General features: G+C 40.3%; 1 protein-coding gene across 1 annotated transcript in view; it reads right to left on the bottom strand.

Moving 5' to 3' along the window:
• Window positions 1–16,637, bottom strand: part of SLC25A26 (solute carrier family 25 member 26) — an 82,825-nt gene that overhangs the window by 50,030 nt on the left and 16,158 nt on the right. Inside the window, exons 4-5 of the mRNA XM_082288963.1 lie at window positions 14,972–15,076; window positions 13,701–13,748 (exon numbers count right to left, since the gene is read on the bottom strand). Coding sequence (XP_082145089.1) covers window positions 13,701–13,748; window positions 14,972–15,076 — 153 coding nt within the window. The remainder of the gene's footprint in view (window positions 1–13,700; window positions 13,749–14,971; window positions 15,077–16,637) is intronic.

Below are 16,637 nucleotides of genomic sequence, written 5' to 3'. Positions count from 1 at the left end.
TCAAAATTCATCTCAAATTGTTGTTTTCCCTCATTTATTTTCTTTCACAGGAATCTGGACTCCCTAGGCAAGGTGAGTTTGCCCTCAGTCATGGAGGCCATGGTGGTTCACCATCCTCTTAAGCCACACAACTACACTGCCTTCTTCAAACACCCTCCTAAAATTCTGAATCAAGCATCAACAATCATGAAACAGGCTCTCAAAAGTACAGGAATGAAAACAAACACATCAGGGCTCTTTTGCTGGCTGGTGTTTGCACCACAGCATCCAGTTCATGCCTCAGACTTTTTTTCCATGGTTGTTAGATGTATGCACATTTCTGTTTTTTCAAAGCAGCTCATACTTCACATATTCACATCAGTCTGAGACATGTGCATCATAAAAGGTGAGAAGAACCAGTAACATCCCAGTTTACCCAGAGAACATTTATCCACCAGGCACATTCATATTGTCTCTCAACAGACTGTATGACCTGTATCATAACATCAAGGAAGGGGATGCTTCAGTGATCTGCAGAGGCACTGTGAGCTTTATTCTTCTTCCAGTCAATGACAGCTGAGGCCAGAAGTGCCTGACCTGCCACAGAAATTCCTGGGCTTAGTTTCTAATTGCATTCCTTCTACATGCTCTCAAAATAACAGTTAGTACCATTAAATATTCAGAGTAAGCATCTCTCAACCATCCAAAATTCAAAATTAACAAATTAAACACACATCTAGACTTACAAGAAAAGTGAAAAAACAATAAGAGAGCATTGGTGACAGAGCTGTGACTTCAAAATGGAATTCCTACTCATTACTTTAGGATGGAATGTAAGCACTCAGAAAATGGGCATATTTTTCAGAGTACTAAAAAGGTAAATACACTGGGGAATGTCTCACTATACCTATATAACTCAGGGTGTTTTGGATGTGTACAGCTTTTTTACCTGCCCTGATACAGAAGTGAAAACCTCTGCCAAGCATGACAGGTGTGGGATGAAGCTGTGCCAAAGCTGCCAAGAATTTTCATGGTGAGAATTTCTTTCTGAAACATCTTGTCCACCCACAACTGTGTTAGATGTTCTTCTGGTTATGATTTCTGGACAATGAGTTGCAATTTTCAAAAGATTTTGCAACAAAGGTAAGAGACCATCATGCAGCCACCCTGCAGAAGCCTCTGCCACATAGGGCTTGAGTTTTGACCCAACCTGTCAGCCCACAACTCTGCTGAGAGGGAAGTCAGCAGGAGAACAGCGATGGGAGCATGATTTGGCCCTCAGAGACTCAAAGTTTATCTGTGTAAGATGATGTTTTGCAAGGCAGGATAGAGAAATAAGCGTGTTTTGGAGCAGAGTCTTGAAGGGAAAGATAGATGGGGAATAACTAGGAAGGAGAATTTGTTTTCCCATATAATAAATATAAGCTGCCTCCCCTGCAAAATATCAATCATTGGTGTAAGAAGACTCTAAGCCAGCTGCATCCATTTAAAAGGGTTAATGTGAAAGTTTAGGATTTGTAGTCCTTATTTCCACAGTCATTTTTGTCAGGGGTGCTGGTAAGAACAAGGACTCACTGAAGGGAGGTTGAATGCTTGTCTTGTAACAGCTGCCAGCTGTGAGCCTGAGACACAGCAGGGCACCTTTCCTACCTCCTGCCTTTCCTGAGGATTCCACAGCTGGTCCCAAGGAGAGACAAGATACTGGACAGAACACGGGGCTAATGCCATCAGGCAAAATCTGACCTGCCTGCTTGGGTTTTGTCTCCTGCCACCCACAGAAATAAAAGCTCCACGTGTGAGGTATCAAGGGATTATAACCAGAGAAGGGACAGGGATGCTTAGACAAGAAGCCTGTCTTTCAGCTAAGTTTCAGGCTTATGATTTTTGGGGGGGCTGGAGGACGGCAGTGTATTTTCACTGAGTTGTATATTATGGATTGTACAGGAGAAGAACTTTCTACCTCAGTAGACCCCAAAGCTCACATTACTCTGTTTGCGTGGAACTCAGGCAATTACAGAACTCTGGAGCAGAAAAACCCCATTGCACCACCCCTGGATGCTGAACTTTTCTAAGCCAAACACTGGGAGTCAAATTAGAGGAATGGAGTTACTCAGCTGGAAAGGTGATGGTAAAACGCTGGGAAGTCATAATTCCCCACATTCCTTTGCTACAAGGAATCATACAGCTCTTTTATAACCAACTGATAAGCCTGAGGTAGTGCAGTTACTCTTACTGAACTAGGTCAGCACCTGTGTGTATCTCTAAGGAGTAGCAAATAGAGCCTGACTGGTCATCTCCAGCTACTTGTCTGCACAGCACCGTTCAAACCCCCCAAAAAGTTCAGAACTAGCAAAAACACTGGTCTGTGCAAGATACAGCAGGGAAATGAGATTACCACATAGCACAGCGAAAATAAATCCTTGGCTCACTTGTTTTAGCTGAAAGAGAAGAAGAAGACACCCATTGCCAACAGGTTGTTAGAGGATCTGCACGACAGGAAATGGTCACTTTTGACTTCACAAAGCATCTGTTGATGTAGTCTGGGGTGCACACCACACCAGAGAAGTCTTTGCTGCTTTTCTAAATATATAAAGAATGAGTAGAGCTATCTTTGGTAGCTTTCTCTAGGAAATCTCAAAACATAAACAGTTTTATTAGTCTGATCCAAAACTGTAACTAGAAGTCAGATCTACATGTAAAAGCAAAAGCCATGAATGCGTTTGATGTATTTTAAGTAAGACACTGAACCACAGTTGTTATTTACAGATCAAAGAAGCTCCAGCAGGGTCCTGAAACAATCTAAGTGAGAAATGCCAAAATCTGATTTCATCCATGTCCATGTGTTGCTTTGAACTTGTAATTCACAGAATTGGTCACTATATTGAACTAATTATCAAGCTTAATGCTTGCCAATTTTGATGGCTGTGCTCCCTTATAAAAAAAGTCAGGTTTGAAGGGAAATGGAATGATATATTGGAAGACATGCAGCCTTTATTGAAATCTGGGGAAGAAAACAATCAATATACCAAAAAAAAATCCCTTCTCGCCAAAGCCTAAACCTAATTTACTTTTCTAATTAGTTATTGCAACACGGTTTAGCAAAATAAATAGTTTGCATTAACTAATACATAAAAAAATAAAGTGGTTAATTCCTCCTCCCTCACAAGAAAAGTTTCTTGTAATGGTTAAGTGAAAAAAATATCTACACTATCTAAAAATCTAATGAAGCCACATATTGTACGTGGAAGTAAAACTAAAACAATAATTTCACAGCAGCCTAATACAGTTAAATTGAAATACTAACAGCAGTGAAAAGAAACACTGATAAAGTATTTCTGCAGGCAGGAATATAGAAGCAAAATCTGTTCAGTTAGCAGTAAAGACTTAAAAACTACTTTTTTTTGCCAGTTACTTACTGTGGTTGGAAATGATCACAAACACTGGTTTGCCAGAGAAGTGATTTCAGGAATCACACAGCTTAGGCTATAATTAAAAAGCAATCTTTGGGAAATAGGTTATTACCAGTATTTAGTAGCTAATTTGTTACTTAATGCCTTAACAAAGCTCTCCTCTGATTGCAGTGGAGGGGGAACAACTCGAAGAGGATTATTTGCTATTAAGGCTTGTACTCAATTATTGAGAGTGCTGCTGTGCTGCAATTACAATGGCAGAACAGTCACCAGGAAAGCTGGATGGATCCAGCCTGTGTCGCAGCCAGCAATTCCCACATGCAGGGGGCTCTGAATTTTAAGGACAGCTTGCAGAATATCCTCACACATTTGAGTGCTTGCTGATTAACAGAGGTGCAAGCTCAGTGTTCCTTAATACCCATCACACATTTTATTTTATGGGTATTTCCCCCACCATATTCTTTAATTCCATTTGTGAAGGAGCAATTGAGTAACTGCTGGAGTCTCTAGATAACATTTTTCACCAAGATAATACGATACTGATTTGGTTTTCCTTCTGACAATACTTCAGAAAGTATCTTCTGTCGAATTCTAGGAATACCACGTTTAAGTCACATTACGGGAGATAAATGTAACAGTAACTTACAAATACATCCCAAGTACTGACAACTTATAATCGACTCAAAGCTGCCACCACTTGTCACTATCTCCTATAATAGTTCCTGTCCTGCTGATCGGGACAAGGAATTCAACACCTCGCTAGCCCCAGATTTAAATTCCATCTTGGGAAACACAATAAACAAACCTCTAGGTAACAGGACTGAGTTAAGAAATCCAAACTCACCAATATTTATGAACTGCTTTTCCTGCCAATAATATGTCTTCAGACTCTTATTACTGTTTTTCAATTGCAAAGACTTTCCTACAGCAAAACCTGGGAATAAAAATACCTTTAACAACATAATTGAACGTGAGACATACTTTCTATGTAAAGGTTGGTTTAGGGAGCTGTTGCCCAGCTGACACAGAATCACAGGAAGCCCTCAGCTGCAGAGCAAAGTAGAGAGGCCCATTAATCATATTTATCAAGATTGTCTACCTTGGCTTTCCTGCAGTTAGGGGAAATGTGCTATTCTACTTCAGCAACAAGAAGTGAGGCTAAAACAAACTGACCTAACTGCATGGGTCATTTCCAGAAATAGAAAAGATATCAGCAGCACAGCTGCACAGGCCACGAGGCAAAATGCTGGGAAGGTTGGAGAAAAAGGGGTAAGAAACATCCACCCAAAAGTTGTAAGGGATGTAGCCACTGGTCAAATTAATAATGGGCTAAATTTTGCTTTAGCTGGCATTCAGTACATTAAAGTCAGCAAGATAAGATTCAGTTAAGTACCTTATGGTCTTGTATTTTAGGAGCCTCCTAAAATGTTTTATTGCACTTCAGGATTTCATATCAGCAAAAGCAAAAAGGGAGCAAATAACCTCCCACTGAAGTACCAGCATATTATTTATTCTGATAGTCATGGAACCTTCTTTATTTGCCCCTCTCTTTTACATTAAGAGACTGTACATTGCCAAATGCAAACACAGAATACAATGTACTGGCTGTTCTCCCATGGGAAAGTAGGGCTAGTATCCTGGCTTATGATTCTCTCTCTTTTTGAGGCTTTGCTCTGCCTGTAAGAGCATTGAGATGCCTCAGTCTCCTCAGGACAGAAATCTATCCATGTCACATATTGTGCATCACTAGCAGCCTTTAACTGGAAAAGATTCAAGCCTGGGATAGCCAGATCTGGCAGAGGGACCCAAGCATTGCAGAGCGATGCCAAAACATTCACACCAAACTCTAGACCTGCTGGCTTTGAAAAGCAAGAACACAATTTTCACATATTCAACCAACATAAAAAGAAAATGTGCAGCACTTACTCTTTATTGGCTTCTATAAAATTAACAGAAAAAATAAAAGTGAGATAAGAGCCTGGTTTAATAGCACTATTTCCATCTGCAGTACACACACCAGGCCTGCTTTGCCTAAGTTTCTATAAAAATTCTCAAAATCATGTTACCACCCTGCTCCACCTCCCATATGCCTTTCCAACTACATTGTCACTAAGAAGTGACATGAGATTTTCAAATTAGGGTGCACACCACATTATCCCAAAAAATATACATTTAATTGTATTTTTCTTAGAAACACACGAGCTAAAGAAATGCAGAATACTAACAGAAACTGATGGTGAAGTAAAATTTGAAATAGCTGATTACACAGCCCGTGAAGTCTCAGCACAGGTGTTGGGATCAGACATCCTCCTTCCTCTTCTTCATGGCACACGGGCATTACTCCATGGGGCAAGAACACACGGGGAATGCTACAGACCTTATACAATCCATTCATATCAAATGAAAACCTCGTCAAAGCTAAAAAATAGGAACCCATAAAAGCTAAACCTCCCTCTATCTCCTCACACAAGTTACCCCTCGGAAATTGAACAGGGCTGGTTCCCAGAACGAAATCAACACCACGTGAAATGCGGGGTGGGCTTTGCCCGGGGTCGGGGCGCTGCTGCCCTCTGCTGTCCGAGCGCGGCAAGTGCCACAGCGACGGAGGGACGCCAATCCGCCTATTTCGCTTTTCCTGCCCAAAATGTTTACTGCAAGGATGAATTCCTGCCGCACTCCCGAGATTCCCCTTTGACCAAGCTAAAAGCTGTTGCGTTTATTCCATCCGCTAAAACCAGCCAATTCTGGCCCTTAAAATATCCTGAAGAGAGGTATGGCTTTCAATATTTTCTCTTTTGAGGGGCACTTCTCCTGCACTCAAAAGAGTGGGATCAATTCCTATTGCCTGCTAGATAATAAGCAGGTAGTCTTTCGAAATAATTGAAGCATGATGTGTCTTAAGCACTTGGAAGAACTGTTCTTGTGGCACACTCTCACAAGTGCCTTTCTAGCCATTCTTCCAATCATTAGCATAATTGATAAATTACATAAGCTCTCTGCCATAGATCTGGTTTCTTTTTCACACTTTCACCATAATCTTTGGGTCACAGATTCAGTTCTTGGATTGCTGATTCTTTTAACTGTGCTTCTGTTTTTAGCAGGTGCAGAGAAACCAGATAATAGTAGCCTAAGTATAAAAAGCAGGTAAGTGCTATTAATATTGACAGCAGTATGATCCTGCAAGTGAAAGTCTTCCACTGTAAAATCATGTTTTGGTCTACTTCAGGCAAGAATTTCATCCTTGAAAAACAGTCCTGTACTTTCAGGAAATTGCTAAATTGCTTGCTGTTCCAGACCAATCACACACATTTACAGGCCTAGTTGCTTCAGAGTCCAAGACCCTTAACAAGAAATTATTAAAAGCAATACCATATTTTACATACAGAAGCATCCACGTGTATATTTGTACATATTTTATATAAATAGATGCCCTATACATATATATCTTCCTAGGATTAGAGAATTACCCACTTGAGCACACTTACAGAGAAGTTGCTTCATGCACCAACGAAACATGGCCTTCACCACATACAGCCTAGCAACCCTCCAGCCATCAGCAGGATTACTCTACAACTTAGCAAAACAGGAACTGAGACCTACAGAAAGAATTTAGACAAAATATAGTTTCCCATGTTGGAATGCAGCTAAGGAATTAAAACTAAAAGCCACCACTCAGCCAAAAATTCAAACCATTGTGAAAAATGTAAAAATCAAAGCAATCAGTAAAGCAAATAGAGTTCCTAGGTTATTTAAAAAACAAAAACAAATCAACAAAAGAAACAAAAATATCACGGCACAAAGAAAACTAGAACTTTTTCTTCACAGTATTCTTTTCTTCCCAACTTGTTCTTGCCCACAGTGCTGCTGCCCACCCACAAAACACATTCCTACACCATGAATGCTGCATTTGCAGAAACACTTTAGTAAGCTGCTTTGAGAATGTATGGAAATGGTATCTTTGTTGGAAGCCTGGAGCAGGACACGCTTCCTGCAAGACTCTGCTTGCACACACATTCAGCTGGAAAGAATTTGCATTATCACATCACACACCGTCCTTTTAGTGCACATGGCTTTCCAAGGGTTTTTCTGTTCAAAGACCCCAGATGCGAGGCCGTAGCTTTCAAAATACAGAAATACTCTGCATATATGGAATTCTTTTCATCCGAATATACCCACTGATGTCAGAGAGATGCAGTAACTGTGTGCTCCATTGGTAAACAGCACATCCATGGCACCAAGGATAGCTGAATTCTGTTTCTGGCCAATCTATATGGATACTGCACCTGGCCTGAGAAAGAGAGTGTTCAACCAGAACATCTTGGTTGTAAACATGCCTGACCAAAAAAAGCCAAAAAAACCCCATTCCTTGACCCCAAACTTCAAGGAATTTGCTTTAGGATTCTGTCGACCATTCAGGAGTGTCACAAAACCTACTTCCCACAACTGGTAAATCAGGAAAACCAGGGTTATTTTGTAGTCTGTAAAAGTCATTTACAACTGCTTTGTGAGATCTCCATTTTCATCTGCAAGTACTATTCCAGCATTTGCAGGGAGAAGGTAATGAGCACAACCTACAGCAGCAGAGTTATTCATTTTACCCATTTATTGGTGTTCCAGGTCACAAGCTAGGGTGTGCCTGAGGCCTTAGCCCAGAGCACGGACTTGTCTCCTGCTCCTACCCCTCAAGAATTACCTTTAACCCTCACAGCCCCCTCAAAATGAAAACTCCTTGAATATTGATACCTGGAATGATACAAGAGCTAATACAACTCCAGTGATGGGCTTTCCAAGACAAAGGGATGTTACAATGGGAAGCAGGGACTTATTCTTCAACTTCCTCCCATTAATCATGAAGTCACATAAGCTCTGCACAATTTTCCACAATGCTCGTTAATCCATTTTACAGCCCCCATCCCTTTCATGAGACTGCTGATGCTCTATATGGAAACACCCAAGCCAAAGAAATGCTGGCTGCTCAGTAAGAGTCAAAAACCAGTGTTAGAGTTCCTGCCTGGCAAATTTCTGGTTAAACATAACCTATCTAGAGTCACAAAATAACATACAGCCAGCTCAGTTTTTCAGAAGGTAACAAAAGACAGATAGTGCACATATTTCACTAAGGAGGATGTTTATTTTTCCAAATATTGTATTAAGATAGTGTCCTGTTTGCCTATTTCTATCGACATCTGCTCTGTAATATACAGAGAATGACAAAAGATCAAAGTTTTAATTGTGCAAGTGAAAGATTGTATTAATAGCATTCTTTCTGTCCTACAGCAACAGAGATAAACTTTAAAAAACCCCTCTAACAGCTCAGAGAACAGGATATTTATATAAAGATGTCCTAACAAAAGAAAAGCATGCAAAACTACCTTAAATGGATAAACAAACTGGGTTCCCTGTTTGCAGTGTGCCCTATCGAGCTCAGCCCTCAGAAATCCCCTCCAACCCTCAGTCAACAGGGTCAGCATATCTCAGCTGGGTTTTACATTTTCATACAAACACCCCTCAACATCCTTTGTTCACCAACAATTTGATTTTTTTAAAATTTCATTCCTTTAAAATTAGGAAAATGCAAGCAGGTGTGCCTTTAAGGCCCATTTTGCTGCTAGTTGCTTTAGTTTCCCCCTCCCAGGCAGTAAGTTGTTTAAAAAGAGCGTTTTTTGTTGTTTTTTTCACTTTTAGCTCCTTCCTCATCCGCAAAGGCTGCACTGCAGGTACTCCCCAGCCCTTTTGGGACACACCTCGTAAAAGAACAGCAGCTCTGCGGAACACATACAACAAGCAGTACCTCCTCCTCAGGAGATGATGTTTCTCCTTGGCTCTCTGGAACTTGCTGCTGTTTGTCACACTGCTGCCACTCACTAATGCAACAGCACACTTTGAACTGGCTGTCCTTCTCCTCCCAAAGTTATTATATCACTCTCTCCCTCCCAAGACAGCAGCAGCTGCCTTTATCCATTCAGGGCTCTGCCTTGCATATACTAAAGGGAAAAACACAAACACAGACCCCCCAAACCAACCCACAGCTGCACTAACTTAGAGAACTGGAACTCCCCAAAGTGGCAACTCAGCTATCTTACCTAAAGCAAGGCCAGTAGCATGTGGTACCCAAGTGGGATCAGGTTTGTCAGAGGTTTCCTTTCAAACTCAGAGCTCTGAGTTCTGAAACAACATTCTCAAGTAAAGCATCATTGCCACCTCCACCTGAATGGAAGCCAACACAAGCAGAGTTTGAATTGTCTCAGAAAAGTCTGCTCAGAGGACAAGCTCAGCCAGGGCTACCTGCACAGACTGACGTTTGAAAGTGACTCAGTCTCTTCGCAAGACATCTGTGAGTTACAGAGAGCCAGTCATTCTCCATCCTCCTTGTCTTTAAGAAAGTTCAATATTAATTTAGTTCCTTTTGAATCTACTTCCAAGCTAGAGGCCAGTCCTTCTGTAATATTTTGACAAGTGACAAACTGTATTAAAAGCACACAGAACACCCATTTTGGACTCGCTCACTTCTTCCAAACCGTGGTAATTCAGGACAGAAGGGACACCAGATTTACTGTGAAGTTGCAACCTGCACACAGATATGCCAGTGAAGTAACTCATTGTACACAGGGAAACTGGACAGAGCACTTCCTTTTCTGTTGTGCTGTCCCCTCCTTTCTAATAACGTCCTCTAAGACATCTGGAGTCCTGCAACATTAACGGAAATGGAAGAGCTCCAATGGGAACTCAGGGGTTTCTTTCTTTTTCCCATGAACTGAACATTATGGAATTTTAACAGATGTTCTACTTGGTCATAGTTAATAAAATGAATTACGCAGGAATTAAAAATCTGGCTCCATTTGCTTATATAAGATCTCAGCAGCAGAACTCCATTCCCATTTAGGAATTCTAAAGGATTTACAGTGGATTTATAGTCTGCTCCTGCCTTATTATGCAATGGCTGGAAATTTTACCAGTTAACTTGTCTCTGCTGTGGAAAATGTGAATAAATTTACCTGTTCATTGACTGATCTTAGTAGCATGATCCAGTTCCACACTGGTGCACACTGGTACACTACAGTCATAGGAAGGGGCAATTCTCACTTGGATTTGCTTTGGAAATGACATCATGGGAATTCCACATCATTTCACAGCCTTTGATTTCTGCCATTTATTCAAAGTCTCATTGAGCAACCTAATAACCATACTCCCACTTTGTGCTTTATTACAAAAGCCTTCCTCTTGGAGCACAGATGTCTCTTTCAGGCTTCTACTGCCAACAGAATGATGCACTGTACCTCACCTCCCTTTCCATTTTAGGATTAGTTCAGTGTAACTACATCAAAGGAAGATTTAAAGACCAAAATGTAATGGAGATGTGAGAGAAGAGGCACCAAAAAGGTGAAAAGAGTCACAGTCAAAACTTTCAAGCCTGAAGGTTCACTCAAAGTTATTTCCAAAAGCATTACATATTTAGCCACCTTCTTTCTCTTCTAATATCCATCTGCTCAGAAAGCATTCTGAGAAGATAAAGGGGATAAGTAAGAGTGAGAATCAAAAATGAAGGATGAAACAACTACCTTGCACCAGCACAGCAGCTAAAGCCAATTACATGGAGCAGAGTAAGGCTGTCCTGAAGAGATCTGCTATGCTAAGGCAAGAAGATGAGGCTTCCACACCACACTCCATTTATAAACAGACTTATTTTCACCAAAATTCAGTCAGCTGCCAAGCAGATCTCTGCCCAGAAATCTGCTTGATATAATACACAAAACTTTATCCCAATGCAACAGCTAAAATTAACTTCTCTTAAATTCTAGCTCAAGAACTTTGCCAGCACAAGAATATCATCATCTGAAAAGCATCAATATTCCCAATGTCTTCCAATTTTTTTTTTAATGAAAAATCATGTATTGAAGACCCTCTACCCAAAAATTCCCTCTCCACTATAACTAAACAAAGGGTTTTGTGTAGGTAGAGAATCAAAGCATGTAAACAAACCTTGTAAATATAAAAGTCAGCTGGAATTAAGTATCAGCCTATATATGCTATGGAGCTACCTGGATGTGTCCAATAATGAATTAATATAGATTTTTATCTGAAAATAAAGACTTCCCCTAAAGGAAGAAGTGTACTCAAAGAGAAGGAAAAATACCATGATTAAATGTCAGGCTTACAGAAGCTCCAGCTGAAGGTGCAAAAAGCTGTTGTTAGTCAACTGGACATTGCTTTACAAAATTTGGTGTCAGAAAAATGCATCAGTCTTAACAGTGTTAAATTCAAAGATTTTTTTTCTTTTTAAACATCACTTACGATTTATTTCACTTTGAAGAGAAAGCACATTTCATTTGGTAATCATTTATTTCTCATTCTATTGGACAGATTCTCCCAAAAAGCAATACTTCAACTCAAATCAGTTCTGAAGGATCTTTTATGAATATACATAATGGAGAGGACCCCCATTAAATTTCCAACAAAGTGTTGCCATTTTGAGTAAACAAAGTTATCTCAGCAGGGTCACACACTCTGCCATGAATATGGTCTGCAAATTAATTACCACCCTGACATATGTCAAAACAAATTTTAAGGAGAATAGCACACAGCAGCAACCATGTGCTTTATCTACCTGTTAGTATGCAAAATCTGTAGTCAATGGGATCTAAATTTATTCATTTATTCAAAACCCCTCAGAGAAATCAAAATGATTCGTATTCACTGGCCCTTTTTGCCCGTCTGCAAATGAAATCTGAGTAAATAACACGTTTAGTGAGCCAGAAAATAAGTACAGGACAAAGCTATGGTGGGGGTTACATTTCAGAAAAGCAGGTGTCATCTCTGCACAAATAACTAATTTTTTAAACACTCAAAACTGCTAAAATAGACCGCAGTGCATTAGCATTTGTCAGCACTTTAAGGAACACTAAGTTTGGTGGTTTTTATTTTAGGTAATACCCATCTTTATTCTGTACTTGTAACAAGAGCTGGCCAACATAACTGTCCTGAAAACAGTTTTCAGCATGAAGAAAGGCTTTTAAAAGCAAAGCTATTGAATGAAGATTAAAAGGCCTCTGCAACTGGCTTTATTATCAATGGCAACACAGACAACAGACCTGAGCCTGTGTTTAAACCAAAAGGGGGAAGATCCAAACCTACTTTATTCACTCAAGTTATGTAAGGAGAAGACAAACCCACACACACCACATCAAACATGTCACATAGAGAGCCCTTCCTGGACAACAGGGCCTGTGTCCAGTTACATGCCAGGAAAGAATTCCTCCCTGTGAGGAACACTGAGGCCCTGGCACAGGTTGCCCAGAGAAGCTGGGGCTGCTCCATCCCTGGAACTGTTCAAGGCCGGGTTGGATGGGACTTGGAGCAACCTGGGATAGTGGAAGGCAGAGATGGAACAAGACGGGTTTTAAGGTCCCTTCCAACCCAAACCTTTCTGTGATTTTGTTTTCCTAGGAACCAAGCCTGATCTCTCTATTTGAGGTACACATACATGGTGCAACTTCTGCTTTGTCAGAAGATGACCTCCTGGGATCTGATACTGAAACAATTTTAGACTGGGAGTAGGTTTTTCTACCTCTTTTATAATCTGCCCTCAGTCCACACAGCATATCAACCACTTCCATGACACTAATCCTGGAATTCACAGTACATTTATGAAAAGATTTTAGTTTAGGAACAATTTTCTCCAATCAGGTCAAAATATTTTTAGCCCTTTTTTTTTTTTTTTTCTAACAGTGAAATACTTCTGATTTAGAGTTAAGTAATGCCATATCAAACCTACAGACTGGGGGACTAAATGAACTTCTTTCACACGTTAAAAAAAGAGAAAAAGAAGAGAAAGTACAATCCTCTCTATATAGAGATGACAAATAATCCCTCGGCATCTGCTGACGAATATATTTAAAGAAAGCCTAAATCTGTCTGTGCTAAACTTGGCCTGATGCCACCAGTTCACCATTGTTGGCATATATAGTTCACATGATGCAATCACAAGACTTGAGAAAGTTTCCAGTACTGTACTTTATGGTTTTCTCATGTTAACATATACCTTTCCATCTTTTTTCAATTTAGCAGTAACAGAACTGGGAGACGGGATGGCAAATGAATTTTTGCATATATCAAAGGTTTTCTTAGTGCTCATTATCAGTATTCTATTTAAATTACAGGCTGGTAACTTACCTAGAATGAAATATGCTGGGATTTAGAGCTTAAGGTTAGAGCAACTGATCTCAATTGTACTATTATCTCTTGTTAGAAAACTAAGTGAGGCAAAGGAATCAATTGAAATAAAAATAAAAGAGAAAATGACAAGTGTTTTACCTCTCTTAATACCGTGCTTTTATAACCCCGATAAAGTCCTTGAATACCCTGTAAACCAACAAAAGAAAGCATCATCCACAGGGAATGAGTTTGTCAAAGACCACAATTTATTGGTGATTATGAGGCAAGCATTACAGCCCTAAAGCGTCACACCTCGGCTTCAAATTGACTGTATTGATTATAACACTGTATACTGTATTCCATTATTTACAGGGCCAGAGGGTTTTATTTTCACCTCCTTAGCCTTGATTCAGAGCCTTTATCAAGACAAATGTTTTATATTTTTAACCAGCTGATAATACTCAAAACAATTAAAACTTATTTAATGTGTATATAAAATTATGTTGTTTATTATTATAGGGCACTTAATTCAAGTGTTTGGCAAGGCTTGCGGTTCTCTGGCCAACTATATGGAAAGGGAAAAACATATGGTTTTGACAGAATCAGCTTTTAAAGCAGAATGATCAAGTCACAGAAAGAAGTTCTAGTGACCCTCCTGTGCAGGGTTATCACAATAGTTTTCATTTGAAAGCAAATAAAAATCAAGTGGATCATTTAAAGGTTATATTTATGTCTTCCTTTCCCTGGGTTTTACACTCAGAAAACGTGTATAATGTTTTTCCCCACACTGTTTTTAGGAGCCACTTTCTCTTATGGAACACAGCTTGAAAATCCCCCCTGTGAAACTCTGCTAAAACAGACGTGAACAGGTTTTTACAGGAGGGAACAGCATAACTCCTGAAAAGAAGACAAAGGCCCTTATTTTCCAAAAGCAACCAATACTGGAGGAGCACTCATTTCCAGAGTTCCTCCTGGCTCCTACAGAGCCTCTCTGAAATGGTGCCTTTTGAACATCCCCTCCAAAGCCTGCTTCAAAACTAGGAACCATGCAGCAAACTACACACAGAGACTCAATGTCCTGCTGCCCCAGACAAGGACTGTTTGCATAAATACAAGCAGAGGTTTGGAACCTGGAAGCTAAATCTTTTTCTTTTTTTTTTTTTTTCCTCCTCTTTAAATGTAGGTACCCCATATAAAAAGAGGAGAAAAAAAAGAGTTGTTTGGAGCATGCACGTAAGTGCATGTCCCAGGGGGAGGTGGGGGTTTGGTTTCCTCAATCATAATATGCCAATCACTTTTAACAATAGCAGAATAGATGGGAAAGTGCTGGGAAAGCACAGAATTGGAATAAAGTTGTAGGAATACTTCAGGACATGTACGGCACTGAGTGGGAAGGATGAAAATTTTTAGAAATTTTGCTCTGAACTCACCTCATGGTACAGGGTGTGGGAGAGAATCCGGAGAGTGCTTGAGGAAGGGGAAACCTGGGCCCTTTGCTTGATGACCTCGGATGGAACCCGTATGAGACAGGCAACCTGCAAAAGAACCAGAGGTTCAGGGAGCAATTGCTGGCTTCCTCTTCATGTAGCAAACGCTTCTCCCAAGAAGAGAAACCTGACAAATGAGGAAATCAGGTTTTTAATTATAGGACTTAAAAGCTGTTCATGAGCAGCTTATGTGTTTGTTCTGAGTGCCGTGTACTTTCTGATCACAAAATTATACTAACAGGAACATAGAAGCACCCTTGGAATTTTTAACTTCGAAAACAGAAGTAGATTTGGGTGGAGAAAATCACTGATGAAACCAAAATTTTAAGCCATCCTGTCTTTTGGCAGTCACAGGAATTTTCCCCCCCACTTTCACAGATCTGAAGTGGAGATTCAGGACACTAAGAACAACAAACTTCTTTCTTTGGTAATTCCTTTGTGCCCTCTAGTGACCGATAGCGGGAGACATTCTGGTCAGCTTTAGACACAACATATTCCAAGGTTTACCTTAAAATACACACCACACTTCATTCAAGGTAAAGCATTGGATTGATCCTTTCCTACAGATAAATTTACTAGGCTCTGCAGCTGGATGTAATAATGTGGCTGCTGCCACAAAGCTCCAGCTTTGCTGAAAAAGCCAGGCTTGGATTTTAAACCTTCACCTGCCACTCTGGCTTCAGGTAGGGGCTAAGCTTGTGTGCACATCATTTCATAGAATGAGGATCCTGAAGCGTGACAGTAACAAGCCTCTCATCTCTCTGAAAAAAGCCTATTCATCAGCACTTAAAACTTCTAAGTAGAGTTTGTCTTCAGTTGGCTCCAGGGATACTTAAAGCAGTGACAGGACTGGTGGCAAAACACTGCGAACACCACAGGCCTTTGCCAGATTTTTAGCCTGCCTTGAGATCATCCTGTGCTGGGCTCAGGAACACACTGTAGTTCCTAGACATAAAGGTGATCACAGAGCACGTCAAATGCAGACCAGCCCAGGTGAAAGCTGTCCATCTGAAGTGGCAAACCAAGCAGCTAACTGGAAAATCCATGTGTGCCAAAGAAAGTACAGGAATTCACTGGAGATTACACAGAGACAGCAACTTGAGGGGTCATTTATGGCTAACACAGTACAAGGTTTAAGTTTCATTTTCACAGAGACACCGAGAAAAAAGTCTGTTATCCTGTTACATTCCTACAAGTTTACTGGACAACAATATTGAAAAGTCATTACAAACAGATCTAACTCCATGTGCTCTTCAATTCTCAGGGTCAAAAATAACAAGTGACCCCAATCTGTCAAGAAAATAAGAACTGTCAAGTTTTTTGATAGTTCAGCATAAATATTTATAGAACTTCATGCTTCATAACACTCCATGTCCTTATATTAGCTTTTTATTCCTTAAAAATATGGAGGCAGGAGGAAAGCTGTAAAAAGGCTGGGATGAAAACAATCTGGTCAATCAAGACCAGACAAAGAGCGCAGCATGGCTTCCTGACATCTGGGGTGCTGCAGTTTCGGCAGGAGAAGGGTGGCTACAAAGTAATGTCTCCATTTCCCCCGGACTACTTGGGGTGCATTTCATTTCAAATTAACTTTGATGCTTCTTCCATT

This window comes from Coloeus monedula (assembly GCF_965178545.1).
Source record: "Coloeus monedula genome assembly, chromosome: 11".
Classification (NCBI taxonomy): Eukaryota; Metazoa; Chordata; class Aves; order Passeriformes; family Corvidae; genus Coloeus; species Coloeus monedula.
The sequence above is the reverse complement of the archived record's forward strand: the minus strand, read 5'-3'. Positions and strand labels throughout refer to the sequence as shown.